This window comes from Zonotrichia albicollis, chromosome 25 (genome assembly GCF_047830755.1).
Source record: "Zonotrichia albicollis isolate bZonAlb1 chromosome 25, bZonAlb1.hap1, whole genome shotgun sequence".
NCBI lineage: Eukaryota > Metazoa > Chordata > Aves > Passeriformes > Passerellidae > Zonotrichia > Zonotrichia albicollis.
The window spans coordinates 5,407,423-5,422,432 of NC_133843.1; the positions used below are offsets into that span (position 1 = coordinate 5,407,423).

A 15,010-nucleotide genomic window follows, 5' to 3' on the forward strand; every position below is an offset into this window, starting at 1 on the left:
GCCAGCACGATCTTTTTAAGAAAAGAAAAGGAAAAAAAAAAATTTGAAAAAAAACCACACATGGTCCCACCCCCCCTTTCCTGTTTTTTGTTTTTGTTTTTAATAAACACTGAAAAAAAAAAATCAATCAAACCTGGGACTCTCCCAGTTTTCTTCACTTGCCACCTCCAAATTCCTTCTCATGTAAACTCAGGGATGTGTCCAATGCCACTGAGGGTGGTGGCACTTCCTGGGGCAGTGGGGACATTCTGTGTGACCTGGGGATCCCTGCTGGCCCCAGCTGGGAGGTGGGGACATCACTGTGGTGACAGTGGCACCCTCCACACCTCCAGGTGACCCCCAGGGCTTAGGGGGACACAGGTGGTGGCCTGTCCCTGGAGATGTCCCAGGGCTGTGACATCCCTGGATGTGACATCTGTACTGAGGTGTCCCCAGAGCTGGTGGCAGTGACACAGCCATGGTGCAGTGTCCCCAAGCACTGGTGTTGATAAGAGTGTCCCAAACACTGATAAGAACAATGATGAGGTGTCCCCAAAGCTGTGACATATCCTTGGTGGCCATGGAGATGTGACATGTCCCTGAGGCTCTGTGGTGAACCCAGAGCTGTGGCCACCATGAGGTGTCCCTGGAGGGGGTGACAGGTTCCTGGAGGGTCCCCAGGTGGCCACAGTGAGGTTTCACCAGAGTTCATGGCCATGGTGAGGTGTCCCAGGCTGCAGTGAAATGTCCCCAGCAATGGTGGCCAGAGTGACCTGTCCCCATAGCAGTGTCCCCAGCAATGGTGGCCAGAGTGACCTGTCCCCAGAGCAGTGTCCCCACAATGGTGGCCACAGTGACCTGTGTCCCCAGAGCAGTGTCCCCACAATGGTGGCCAGAGTGACCTGTGTCCCCAGAGCAGTGTCCCCACAATGGCTCACCCACACCCCCAGCAGGACCAGCTCTGTGCCACCCCTGTCCCTGTGGAAATTGGGGACAATTCCCCGCTGAGGATGAGCCACAGCTTCCCCCTCCCCTCCTGCAGCCCCACAGGGACCAGCCCCCCCCAATGTCCCCAGATGTCCCCACAGGGAGTCCCCTCCCCCCATCTTTTCCCTCCCCCACAACCACAACCCCCCAGTTTCATTAATTCCCGTTCTGGTCTTTTTTTTTTTTGTTCTCTTTTATTCTCTTTTTTTGGAAAGGGGCAGGGCTGGGGGGGTTTCGTTCCTTTTCCACACTGTGAGGCCGCGGCCTGCCCAGCTTCTCCAGGAACCACAATGCAGGATGGGGGGTGGCAACAACAGGGGCAACTTTTTGTCCATTTTCTCCTCTTTTTTCTTTTTTTTTTTTTTTGTTTTTTTCCCTTTTTTAATAAGGTACCAACTAGCTCTAGGGAGGCCTGGCCTGGCTGGGCAGCGAGGAAAATAAAAAAGCCCCAAAATTTGGGGAAAGGGGAGAAAAAAGGGGGGGGGGCTAAGTGTATAAGAGGCATATTTACACAGTATTAACATGCTGACAAAAAAGGTTACAATATTGATATCGTACAACATTGAGGGGAGAAATAATGGGGGGGGTAAAAAATAAGGGGAAAAATAATAAGGGGGGGATAAAAAATAACAGAAGGGTTAAAAATTAATAAAAGGTAAATAAAACACCCTGAAAAAAAAAAAACAACAAAAAACCCCAAAGAAACGCTGAGTTAAGGCTTAAAAAGTGTATAAAAAATAACACAGTTAATATCCAAAATGAACCAAAAAGTACAGAATATAGATGAGTTTGGGGGGAGTGCCCCCCGGCTCTATACAGGGGGTATGTACAGGCAGGCACAAGGCAAAGCAGGGGGACCCCCAGACCCCCCAAAAGTGGGGCTGCGGAATGGGGGGGCCGGCACCGGGGGGACGCAGCTCTGCCCGCGGCTTCGCCCTCGAAAGGGACCCCAAAAGAACACAAAAAACCCCCGAAATGGTTAAAAATCAACCCCAAATGGAGGTGCTTGGGCCCAGAGTCTGTGGGGGGGGTGGGGGTGGGATTTTCTCCCTCCTCCCCCAGCTGCTTTTTGCTCCATCCACGGTTCGTTTTTGGGGTGAATTTCTGGTCTTTTTAGCAGCACCAAGTTCTTGGCCAATAAATATATATATATATATATATTTGTATCCAAAAAATGGGGGGTGGGGCCTGGCAGGGGGGACACCCCCAAGCCCACTGCTCCCCCCCCCCCCCAAAAAAGAAACCAAACCGCAGAGATTCAAAGTGCTCTGAAACCGTCTTTGGATGTCACCAAACCTGCGGGAGCCGGGCAGGAGCACGGCCCGGGCGCGGCCCGCGGCGCTGGGGGTCTCGTCCTCCTCCTCCTCCTCCTTCTCCTCCTCTTCCTCCTCCCTCTCCTCTTCCTCCTCCTCACGCTGGGGGGGTGCTGTCCCCTCCCTGCCTAGATGAGGGAGATCCGTACGGGAATGCCGGGTGACTCCGTCCGCTGCGGCGAGTGCTGGCTGACCAGGTGCTCCACCACCGTGTGTTTGGACATGTGCTTCATCAGATAGGTCTCCTGTGGGGGGCACACAGGGTGGGTGAGCGTGGGGCTGGGGGGCTCTGGGCACCTTGGGGGGCATCCCCCGTGCTCACCGAGGTGTAGGCACGGCCGCACATGCTGCAGCAATAGGCCTTGGCGTGCTTGATGGCGTGCGCAGACAGGTGGATCTGCAGCGAGGCCGAGTCTGTGTAGGCCCGGTAGCAGTTGGGGCACTTGTAGGGCTTGTCCTTGTTGTGCTGGCGCTGGTGGGACTGAGGGGACACGGGGAGTCAGGGGGGGCTGCGGTGACCCCGTGCCCCCTGCCCTGGGTCCCCCCACACACCCACCTGGAGGTTGGAGAGCTGGGTGAAGGCCTTCTCGCAGCCGGGGTGCGGGCACTTGTAGGGTCTGTCGCCGGTGTGGATTCTGGGGACACACATTGTCATTGTCACCTCCCCGTCCGCCACCAGGGCCAATCCCACACTGGAGTGGGGGGTTACAGCGGGCACAGTGCCATCTGTGCCCCAGGAGGTGACAGGGGAGAAGATGGGGGGATATGGGGTGGGGGGTTATGGCACAGATATGTTTTATGAAAAATCCTTTCCTTAGAAGGAAGCTGAGAGGGCTCAGGAACAAAATGTGAACATTGGTTATCTGCTGCTGTGGAATGCAACAGGTGCATCTGGGATTGGTCTCATGTGGTTGTTTCTAATTAATGGCCAATCACAGTCAGCTGGCTCAGACAGAGTCTGAGCCACAAGCCTTTGTTATCATTTCTTCTTTTTCTATCCTTAGCCAGCCTTCTGATGAAATCCTTTCTTCTATTCTTTTAGTATAGTTTTAATATATCATAAAATAATAAATCAGCCTTCTGAAACATGGACTCAGATCCTCATCTCTTCCCTCATCCTCAGACCCCTGTGAACACTCACAGGGTTACAGTGGCACGGTGACATCTGTGCCCCAGGAGGTGACAGGGGACAAGGGGGGAGACACGGGGCTGAGAGACGGGGATTGGGAGAGGATGGAAGAGCTGGAAACTGGTGAGTGTGGAGGAGATGGACGGGAATGCATGGACAGATGACATGGTGGGGTCAGCTGAAGGTGGTGGGTGCAGGGGGGTGTGGTGGGAAAAGCACAGTGGAGATGGCTGAGCATGGTGGGGGCAACAAAGGTAATGAAGATGATGAGCATGGTGAATGTGGCTGGAAGGAAGGCAGTGGAGACAATGGAGGTGCTGGAGATGTTGAGATCAGTGGGGATCATGGAGGCTGTGGTGTCAGACTGGCATGGTGGGGATGATGAAGGTAGTGGAGATGATGAGCATGGAAGTGCTGACAATGATGAGTGTGGGGGAGATGATAAAGGCGAAGGGGACAGCAAGTCCCTTATTTTTTACCCCCCCCATTATTTCTCCCCTCAATGTTGTACGATATCAATATTGTAACCTTTTTTGTCAGCATGTTAATACTGTGGGGGGAATCAATGAGCACACTGGGAGTGAAGAGTGTGGTGGAGACAATGAAGGTGCTGGAGGTGATGGGGGATGATGATGATGAAGGAGATGATGGCAGCAGGACCAACAAGCAGAGCAGGGCCATTAAGGATGTCAGGAGAGATCCCTCCCTGGCAGCAGGGCCCAGTGTCCCCAGCCCCTCACCGGGTGTGCTGCTGGAGGTGGGAGAGCTGGCGGAAGGACTTCTCACAGTAGGAGCAGTGGTAGGGTTTGACGCCCAGGTGGATGCGCAGGTGCTGGGCCAGGTAGGAGGCGTTGGCGAAGGACTTGGAGCAGTGGGGGCACTTGTGGGGCTTGGCCTCCGTGTGCGACTTGGAGTGGATCTGCATCTCCGACTTGGTGAAGAACGTCAAGGGGCAGACCTTACACCTGGAGGGTGTGGGGGAGAACCCCGCAGGGACCGGGCTGGGGTGGGGGGCTCCCCGCCACGGCCCCCGGCCCCCGCAGCGGGCGGGGGGGTGCCTACCTGTACGTCTTGCCCTCTTTGGCCGTCTCCCCCGAGGCCAGGATGGGGTAGGGCACCACCAGCACCGGCGGCCCCGAGGGGTTTTCCGCCTTGATCTTCTTGCGGCCCCGCTCGGCCTTGGGCGCCCCCAGCAAGCCGTGGCCCTGGATTGTCTTGATGGAGTCGAGGAGGGGGGGGCTGGTGATTCCTGAGATTAGGGTGGGCGAGGAGGCGATGAGGCGGCTCTGGCTGGTGGAGGTGGGGGTCGAGGGGGTGGTGGTCCCTGTTCCCGGGCTGGATTCCGAGGTGCTGACGGCCGGTGCGCGGGATGCCAGCCCCAACCCTGGTGGGCAACGTGACAGAGCGTTAGTTCTGAGGGGACCCACATCCCTCTCTGCCCCCCAGAGCGGCAGGGGCAGTGTCACAGTACCTGTGACGGTGCTGGTGGCCGGCCGGGCGTGCAGGGCCACGTCAGGCTGGGGCACGGCCTGGGGGTGCAGCCCTGGCACCTGCTGCAGCTTTGGCAGGGACATGATGGACTGGCTGCTCTCAGCAGGAGAGGGGGGCACCAGGAGGGGCTGCTGCGAGGCCACCGAGGTGGGAGGCAGGTGAGGGGGGCGGATCTTCTCCGCCATCAACTGCTCCTTGATTTTGTTGATCAGGACCAGGTTGTCCAGCTGAGGGGGGAGAAGGCACGCAGGTGGGTGAGGGCAGAGGAGCTGGGATCCCTGGCACTCCCAGCCTCCCCCTCAGGGTTCTCCACACCCATTGACCCTCCCTCCCCCCAGAATCCCAGCGCAGGGGTCCTACCTGGCTGGGCATGGTGGGCGGGGGCGGCCAGAAGTAGGGGTTGTTGAAGCGAGGCTCCGCCATCCTGGGGAGAGAGGGGGTGGTTATGGGACATCATCCCCCTGCCCTTCCACCTTGAACCCCCCAAACAAACCATCACCCCCCCAAGAAGCAGGACCCAGACTCTGAGCAAAGGCAGGGAGCTGGCGAGGGGGGCAGGACTGGGGAACCCCCCCTGAGCATCTTCCCTGATGAAAATTCCTTTGGGATCAGGGGGACACCAAGCACCTGCCTGCCCAAAGGCCACAAAACACTGGTGAGTGCACTAGGACACTATTTGGAAAAAGAGGAAGCTGAAATTTGGGGAAAACCCCTAAGTCTCCCAAGCTCTGGAAGTATTTGTCCCATCCAGGAAGGGATTGGAGGAGGATGGGACACAGCCATGGGAGAGGGTGAGCACAGCAGCACATTGAACCCAACAGCAATCCCAGCTGAATCCCCCTAAAATCCCCCTCCAAAGCCAAGTGAAGTGCCTGTGACACCCAGGAGCAGCTCAACAGGAACACCAGGAACCAGCAGGGCTGGGAGATTTATGGAGACGCTTGAAGGTGTTGGGAAAACTCATCCTAAATCCATCTTTGGAAGGAGGCAGCAAGAGGATGATCCCAGCAGAGCAGCCCAAAGCATCACCAGGCACCACCACCCCAGCAAATCCCATTATGGGGCATGAGGGTAAGCATCTGTAGGATCCTGATGGGATGTATGGGAAGGAGTCCCACAGGAGCTCTGGCTCCAAAATAAACCAGGCCATGGCCAGGAATCCAGGAGAAACTAGAGCGATGCCTCCAGCAAAGTGCATCCCCAGAAGCTCTGGGGGTGGCAGGATTTGGGGATGATGAGCTTTCCTCCTCTTCCTCCTCACACTTGCTGCCCCAGGGTTCACACACACTCTGAGCTCCCCACAGGCAGGTGGGCAGCAGGCAGAGAAAGGGAATCCCACCAGAATGTAACATCCCAGCAGCTACCCTGAGAAGCTGTGGCATGGACCATGCCCATTCTGGGGAGGAAACCAAGGCAGGGAGGGAGGAACCACCTGCCCTTGTGCTACAGAGCAGCCTGGCACAGGACGAGGTGTGTTCCGGGGTATCAAGGAATGGCAGCAATTTCTCAACACCACAGACTGTCCATGACACCACCCAGGCCTCAGCTCTGGGAATGCCCCTTCCCAAGTCTTGAACCACTCCAGGTCACCTCCCACTGCTCAAGCACCGAATTTTAGGGTTTGGAAGTGAGAGCAGGTCCGGATCCCAGCGGCACAGGGGGAGCCACAGAACAGGAATTCACTGGGGATGTTTCAATGCACCTTCCCAAGCACGGATGCAGCCGCTGCCAGCTCCTTTGTGTAATTATGTATGTACCCACAGGCCGCCCACAGCGTGCATTTACCCACTGGCTACGGGTTGTGTGTGTATATATACACACATATAGATCTCTTGGGATGATGGGCACGGGGTGAGGGATGCCAGTGCCAGCATGAGGGGCTGGACACCGGGAACCAGGGAGAAAAGCAGAGCTGGCAGCAGGGAATCCCTTGTACAGAGACAGGCAGGGAGCAGGAGGGCTCTGAGCCCCCCGGGCATGAGCAAGCACCCCGGCAGCAATCCCCCACCCAACCCGGAGCAGCCGTGGGAAAACAGGAAGCTGGAGCTATGATTAGGAAAGGGTTTTTTGGAGCTGATCCCCCATCTCAGCAGGTGCCCCGTGACCTCTGTCCTTCCCATCCGTCCATCTGTCCATCCTTCTCCCTGTCCCGACAGCATGCTGGGCTCCAGTGGAGCCAGCAGCAGCAGCACCCACACAGATCAAAGCCACCAGCGTGGCCCCCAAACCATCACCAGGACACAGCACCAACCCTACACCAGTCCCAAAATCCCTCCTGCAAAGCTGGAGAGGCACAAAGGGTATTCTGGGGAGAAAAGCACAAATATCACGTGTTTCCCCACCCCCACCTGAGGAGGGCTTACTAAAGAAATGAGAAATTATTTGCAAAACCACCACACTCGGAGCTGGATGAACAAGAGGGAAGAAATGGTCGGCGTTGCCAAAATAATTCTAAAAATCCCTGTTCCTGTCCCGATTTAATGTTACAAATTGTGCAGTGTTTCTCTGTCGGGAGCGGCGTCCCCTTCTCTGGGGCTGGGAAACGGAGTGGGAGGGGGAAGAAGGCAGATGGAAAAAAAAGTATATATATATATATATAAAAACTCCCTTTTTCTCTATTCTCAGCTAACTATGAAAAATGGAAGCTGACATGCAGCAAAGGTGGAAAGGTGGAAAAAAAAAAAGAAAATCCATTAAAATGGAAATGATGAAGGGTAGGGAATGCTGCGGCACGTCTCCCCCCAGCTCTGCAGGGCACGGGGGGTGGTGGGGCTCTCTGTGCCCCCCCAGATTTTTTGGCTGGGCATCTCTTGGGTAACATCTCCAGTGGCGTGGGGTCCTGTGGTCCAAACCATGGTGGGAAGAGCCCCTGACATCCTCCACAGGCACCAGATTTGGCTGCTGAGGGGTTGCCAAAGGTCATCCCTAGAGACAAGGTGGGCGCCCAAAGCATGGTGGAGACCCAAGCAGCCCAGCCAGAAGAGAGGGATGTGGGAAGAGCAAAGCAGCAAAGATGCACAGAGCCCCAAAACCACGGGGCTGAAACCCAAACTCCCCAGAACAGCACACAGCACCCGGCATCACCGCTCAGCCGGGCCAAGGAGGGGAAGCAGCAGCAGCAGCACCCTAAAAAGAGACCAAAATCCTGCTGGCCTGCGCACCCACGGGGAGGGAAGAGCGGGAGAAGCCGGCAAGCCAGGGCTGGGGGTGGTGGCGAGGGGACAGCGGGGGCGGTGGCAGCAATGCCGGGGCTGTCGGGGTCGGTGGTTGGTACTCACAGGGTGGCCTCTGGAGCCAGGTGGGCGCAGCTGCCTGGGGAGACGTGTCGCTGAGGCTCCAGATTGATGGGAGGTAGATGATGGCACGGGTGGGCACGAGCTCACTAGAGCCTTCCAACTTCCTACCCAACTGCCGCTAAGTCAAGCTACAGTTCTCTAGGGAACGCCTCTACCTTGGCAGCCCTCTCTGTCTCGCCTTCGCTGAAATAAAAAGAAACAAGAGATTTCTTTTCACGCCACCGCCGGGAGAAAAGGGGCAGCTCCCAGGGACCGGTGAGCGACCACCAACCTGGTACAGCCTGAAAGTGGGGGGGGGTCTGGGAGGAGAGGGGAGGGATTCGGGGTGATCAGAGCAGCACTTGGTAGCTAAATGTGTCCTCGACCGAGCAAGACAGCGAGTTTGGTGTCCCCAAGTGTCCCAGCAAGAGCATCAGGGCACAGGTCCCACCCCCATGGCAAGCGGCGAGTGCAGGAGAGCCGGCGGCGGCCACAGACGGCGCACGGGGGAGAACCGAGCCGGGGCATGGATGTACCCTGAGCGCTCCCCACCAAACCCCAGCACGTCCTTCCCAACACAGCCCACACACACCAGGGATGCTCCCTGGGCCGGGGAACCCAGCTCTGCCTTCCACCGTGCCTCAGTTTCCCCCCCAAACACAAGGCCGTGGTCGCTGTCCCCTCTTAAGAACAAGTTTCCCTGGGGTTCACCTGGAGCAGGAGGAGTTTTGGAGGGAAAGCAAGTGCCCATCCACAAAACCTGCATCCCGAAGCCAACCAGCATCGAGCACCATGCTCAGGGAACGCACATCCCTCCTGCCCAGAGGGACTCACCCCAAGGCGAAGGGGGCAGAGGCAGGCATGGCAGCGAAGCAGCAACGCCGGGCGAGCCCCCTGTGGCTCAGGGAGGGGGTGGCCTGCACGCCACAAGAATTCACCCAAGATGGAACCAATTAAACCCCCGGCTTCCGCCCCCCGAAGGGCCCTGGGCTGGGGCTTCTCCTTCTGCATTTCCAGCAAAACCAACCCAAAACGAGCCCCCAGCCCGGACCGGGGGTCCCTGCGCAGGAAAAGGGGTGCACGGGGCAGGGTGAGGAACCAAGCACCAGTGGTGAGCGGGAGGGGAGGCAAAGCCACGCTGGAGACCCCAACTCAGGGGTGGAGGAGGGGGAAACCAGGGTGGCAACACTCCCAAAAGATGGGGGCCGAGGCGGTGTGACCCCAAATCCACAGTTTGGGTCCAGTGACCCAGCAGAGGGGACACAGGGACAGCCCACAGGGAGACCCAGAGCCCACGAGGTGACACAGCAGACACAGGGCACTGATGCCCCACAAAACACACCACTCCCCAGCCTGAGGGGGCCCTGCTCCCCCAAACCTCAAACACACCCACACCCCCCCAAAAGAGACCAGCCAGGCACCCTGCAAGGCAAAGGCAGCGCCACAAACCAGCCTGGGGCCAATGCCCACCCCCAGCAGCACAGGGGGGTCACTCCTGGGTGACAGCACGCAGGGAAACCGAGGCACAGGCAGGGGATCACCCTGAGGAGGGAGTGAGAGCACCGAATCCAACATGCACTTGTCCTGACATCGCGCCCAACGACCAAAAATCCACATTTTTAAGGGAAAAAGCAGAAGGTGTGGGGGGGGTTGAGGGTGAACGTTATTATTTTATGCATATAAAGGCACATCACTTAAAAGGGAAATATCAAGGGGCTCACACATAAGCTGGGAGTGGGGTCCCCTCACTGCAGAGTGGGTAAGCAAGGAGTCCCTCACACCCCCAAAACACCCCCAAAAAACACCATGCCCCCACTTATATAGAAATATACACACACATATATAATACCTGCATTCTGGTGTGCACATACATATTATTTCCACAAGCACACACACATAACCCCATGCATGCCCACCGTTGCATTAGCTGCTATTTTAAGCTGTAAACGTACAAAAGCAGCGGGTTTTTTTTGTTTTTTGGGTTTTTTTTTTTTCCTTTTTCCTCCCTGTGATCCCCCTCCATCCAGCCATCATGCCCACCTCTGCGAGTACTGGCGTTGCTTCCCCTTATCCGCGTCCATCTCCAGCTCTAGCTGAGACCGGGTGCTGCACGTGGGGCGTTTTTCTACGGGGGGACAAGGAGGAGGACAACTTCACACACCCCGAACCCCCCGCCAGCCCCCGGCGCGCGAGATCCCACAGCGGAGGAACAAAAGCGAAGCGGCTCCGACCTACCCGACCCGTGGGAACGTGGGGTTTTGCCTGAAAATAGAGAGAAAACAACAAAAAAAAAAGGAAAATAAAAAGAAAACAAAACAAAAAAATAAAAAATAGTGGGTTTGTTTTTTTTTTTTTTATAGCCCCGCTCACCCCCTGAGCTGTTGGGAAAGCTGAGGGATGGGGAGCTGGCTGGAAAAGTGGGGGTGAAATCCATCCCCTTGCCCTGGACCCTCCGCCTCTCGGCAAATCGCACGCCGTGAGGGACTTAAAAAAACTTTTTTTACCTCTCTGCTAAAATATCACTTTATAATCTCAAAGGCCTCGGGCCCGAAGCCGCTTTCACCTGCTCCATCCTCCCCAGGTTAAAAAACCCGGCTGCTATCCGAAGGACCGCAGGCTTGGGGGGAAAAAAAATAACCCAACAAGGAGCATCCTCCAACCTTGAAGGGAGAAAAAGAAATCAAAATCATCGAATTCATCATTCCTGGGTTCAAATCCATCACTGTGGCCACGCCGGCTCTAAGCTCCCCCCCCAGGCCCCCCGACGTGGCCGGGAGATTATGGATGTATAAATAGTATATGGCTAAATATATGTTGGAGAGGGACAGACAGACCTCTGGGACACGGCCACAGAAATTTGGGTCCCTCGCTAAAGCTGCCGCATTCCTGCCAAAAACGCCATGAAAAAAATATCTCCCCCCCTCCATTAGACCTTCCAGCCAGCGAGACCACTTTTCTAGACAAAACCAGTTAATGCAGAAAACAGCGAAGAAAAGGAGGAGAAGAGGAAGGAGAAAAGGAATTAAAATGGTGAAAATTATAATAATGGTGATTATGATGATGGTAATGATAATATTCAGCCCCTGCGCTGCTTCTGCCACCTCCTGTAAGCAAAAAAAGTCAGAAAAAAAGCCAAGAATGCATTAAAAAAGCAAACCCCCCCCTCCAAAAACATGCAACATCCACAAAAATAGGTACGTTCGGCTGCAATTAACTTTTCCATTAGACCATCCAGAGGGAAAGAAAAAGGGAAAATCCTGGTAAACGGGTATTTTCCTCGATGTCCCCCCCCGCTTTTCCCCCCTTTTTTTTTTCTCTCTCTTTTCCTTCTTCTTCCTGCTTGGAGGGGGGTTGGTGGAATAATGATGATAATAATGCAAAAAAAAAAAAAAAAAGAGGTGGAAAAAGGCGAAGTTTGGTTAAGTGAAGTTGAAATCCTCAACCTGGGAGGGGATTTGCGGAGGGGGGGGGGGTTTGCCAGACAAAAAGGCCGGGGGATGGGGGTGGAAGGGGGGGTTTGGGGAAGGGGGGGTGGGCCGGCTTGGGTGCTCCCCCCACCCCCCCCTCCATCCGCCGCCTCTCCCACATTCTCAGACGTTTTTATTAAAATTCGCAGACAAAAGGCAAACAAAAATGGCAGCCCCGGCTTATTTTTAAAACGCTAGGACGGGGACGCCATGTTCTGCAGGGCTGAGGGGAGGGGGAAGGGGGGGGTGAGGGGGGGAAAAAAGGAGGGAAATTTTTTTAAAATATTGATTTAGATGAAAAATGAATAAAAAGCAGCGCGGGGGCGGGGGGGGAAGGGGGGAGTGTGTGAAGGTCCCCCTTTTCCCGCTCGCCCCCGGGGTGAGGGGGGTTTTGGGGGGTTTTGAGGTGTTTTGGAGAGGGAACGGGGGGGTGGAAAGGGAGGGATGAGGGATATAAAAAAAAAAATAAAGCGGGGGGGGGGGAAGGTAAAAAAAAAAAGACACTTCCTATACCGACAGCCATGGTGCCCCGCCGTCCCGCCGGCTCCGCCGCACGGAGGAAGATGGAGCCCCGCGCCGCCCCCCCGCCGCCGCCCCCGCCTCCGGCCCGCCCGGCCCCGCCGCCGCCACCGCCCGCCCAGGGACGGGCTGGGCTGAGCAGGGCTGGGGCACCCCGGCCCGAAGGGCTCCCCGGGGCCCGCAGCCCCCCGAAACCGCCGCAGCCCCCGGAGAGCTCCGCGAAGCTCCGCAACCCCGGCTCCCTCAGCCCCGGGAGGGGTGCGCGGTGTCCGCAGCCCCGGCTCCCTCAGCCCCGGGAGGGGTTCCCGGTGTCCGCATCCCCGCAAGCCCTCTTGGCTCCCCAGCTCCCCTCAGCCCCCCAGGGCTCCCCAAAGCTCCGCAGCCCCCGATTCCCTCAGGCCCGGGAAGACGCCTCAGTGCCCACAGCCCCCCAAACCTCCTCAGTGCTATCGGGGCTCCCCGGTTCCCTCAGCCTCCAACACCCCCTCAGCCCCGGCAGGGCTCCCCGAACCTTCGCAGCCTCCGATTCCATCAGCCCTATCGGGGCTCCCTGGTTCCCTCAGCCTCCAAAACCTTCTCACCCGGTCATTCCCCTCGGCCCCGGCAGGGCTCCCCGAACCTCCGCAGCCCCCTCAGCCCTGTCAGGGCTCCCTGGTTCTCTCAGGTTCCCAAATCTCCTCACCCCCCGGCTCCCCTCCATTCTCAGCCTGCCCCGCTCCCTCAGCATCGCCAGCCCGCCCAAATTTTTGCAACCCTCGAATCTCAGCCCACTCAAATCTCCTCAGCCCACTCAGTTCACCTCAGTACCCCCAAAATCTCCACAGACACCCCTTTTCCCTCAGCCCACCCAAAGTTCCTCAATGCCCTGTGTCTCCTCAGTTCTCCTCTGACCCTGCCAAGTCTCAGATCCCTCAAATCTCAACTGCATGGTTCCCTCACTGTCTCCAGGACTTCTCAGGACTTCCTCACCTCCCCAAATATCCTCAGAATCCCCCAAAATCTCCTCAAAGCCTCCAAATCTCCTCATCCCCTCAGTTCCTCTTATGCCACCCAAAGATCTTCAAATGCCCAGATCCCCCTAGACCCTCAATTTCACTCAGACCCCCAAATCTCAGACACCCCCCAGATCTCCTCAGACCCCCCAGTTCCATTCAGATCCCCCCAAATCTCCTCAGATCCTCCAGATCCCATCAGTTTCTTTCATTCTCCTTAGCCTCCTCCAGCCCTTCCAAATCTCCTCACCCCTCTGGTTCCCTCAGCACCTCCAGGACTCCTCAATGTCCCCACCTCCCCAAATCTCTGCAGACCACCCCAAAATCTCCTCAGGCTTCCCAAATCTCCTCAGACTCCTCAAAATCTGCTCAGACTCTCCAAAATCTCCTCCTCTCCCCTAAAACTCTTCCACCCCATTCCCCCTAGCCCCTCCAAAAGCTCCTCATGCTCCCAATTCCTCTCAGCTCCCCACAAGCTGTCACCCCTCCATTTCCCACACAAATCTCCTCAGAACTCCTGATTACCTTCAACCCCCTTGGTTTTCCTCAGCTCCTCTCAGTTCTCCTCAATACCCCTGAACTCCCTTAGCCCCCCAAATCTCCTCAGCCCCTCACAGGTCCCAGCCCTTCCTAGTTCCCCTAATACCGCACGCACCCCAGTTCCTCTTATCCCCAAATTCCCCTAAATTTCCCCCTCTCAGCCCCTCTCTCTGCCTCTGCCACCCTCAGCCCCTCTGTGAGGTTCCACAGCTCCATCAGGGACACCCCCAGTCCTCCTCATCACCCTGAGGATCCCCAACATTTCCCAGGGGGTCCCCAGCCCATCTCGGGGTCTCCCCCAAATCTCAGGGTCCCCCCAGCTCCTCTGTGGGTCTCTTGCAGCTCCCCAAATCCACAGACACTACACACAGGAGAAGGAAGAGCGGGGCAAATCCCATCCATTCCTCTTCTCCTAGGTCCAGGGGATTTACCCTAGAGCATCTGAGTTTTCACTTTTAAAATTACTTTAAAAAAAAAAAACAAAAAAACCAAAATTAAGGCTCTTTGTCATGTTTTCCCAAAATGTTCTGTCACAGAGGAGGATGGAGAGGAGAGGGGATGTCCTGAAAGGAAATGGTGCCTCTGAGAGAGGTGGGAAATGGGAAAGGATTAGGGATGGGATGGGATGGGATGGGATGGGATGGGATGGGATGGGATGGGATGGGATGGGATGGGATGGGCACCCAAGACACAGAGTGGACATCCCTTTGCAGCTGTCTGGGGTGTCAGAAGCCCCTGGAACAGGTTCTGGCCACAGCAATGGAGCTGGGATGGGACAGAGGCACCATCCCCTGTGAGACCTCTGGGCCTGTCCCTGTCCCTCCCCACATTCCCCCTGCTCTGTCACCCACCAGGATGGGAACCCCCATCTCCCATCACTTCCCCATCCTGGAAGGCCCCCAGATCCATTAATTATCCATGACTCAACCAAGAACCTGAGCCAGCAGCTCCAAAACTCCCTTTTTATCTGATTTTCGGATATTGACACCCAGAAGTTGCCACCCAAAAATGGAACACTGGGAGAGCCTGGATCCCCCCAGAGCTTCCCTAATGTCTGATTTCACCCTCGCTGGGTTAATTTCCATCAGGACTTTCACTTCTGCTGTGGGATTTTTTTTCCCTGTGATTAAGAAACTGGTGGTTTTAAACCTCGGCACCAATTTAGGCATTTTCTGATTTTTTTTTTTTTTTGCAGGGGGAGTGGAGTTATCCAATCCCAAATCTGCACTGGGAGGAGATGGCGTGGGTCACTGCTGAACTTGTGGGATCCACCAAGGATTGGTGAACATCTCCTGGGATTTTCCTGGTTGGGACTGGC

The 15,010-nt window shown here is 56.3% G+C and overlaps 1 protein-coding gene across 8 annotated transcripts; it reads right to left on the minus strand.

Annotated features, from left to right (window-relative positions):
- Positions 1-1,145: 1,145 nt before the first annotated feature.
- ZNF362 (zinc finger protein 362) lies at positions 1,146-12,252 on the minus strand. 8 transcript variants are annotated; one of them, XM_074558282.1, is made up of 11 exons: positions 12,155-12,185; positions 10,410-10,436; positions 10,215-10,299; positions 8,178-8,378; positions 5,260-5,323; positions 4,880-5,126; positions 4,471-4,792; positions 4,149-4,373; positions 2,836-2,914; positions 2,602-2,760; positions 1,610-2,524 (listed from the first exon to the last, which is right to left on the minus strand). In XM_074558282.1, exons 5-11 carry the CDS (start codon positions 5,320-5,322, stop codon positions 2,408-2,410), a joined length of 1,212 nt encoding a protein of 403 aa, XP_074414383.1. In that variant the 5' UTR covers position 5,323; positions 8,178-8,378; positions 10,215-10,299; positions 10,410-10,436; positions 12,155-12,185; the 3' UTR covers positions 1,610-2,407. The 8 variants fall into 8 exon arrangements, with proteins under 8 accessions (XP_074414378.1, XP_074414375.1, XP_074414376.1 ...); XM_074558277.1 differs by lacking the exons at positions 8,178-8,378; positions 12,155-12,185 and adding an exon at positions 11,618-12,011 and having other exon boundaries at positions 1,146-2,524; positions 4,149-4,339; XM_074558274.1 differs by lacking the exons at positions 8,178-8,378; positions 12,155-12,185 and adding an exon at positions 11,618-11,987 and having other exon boundaries at positions 1,607-2,524.
- Positions 12,253-15,010: the final 2,758 nt, after the last annotated feature.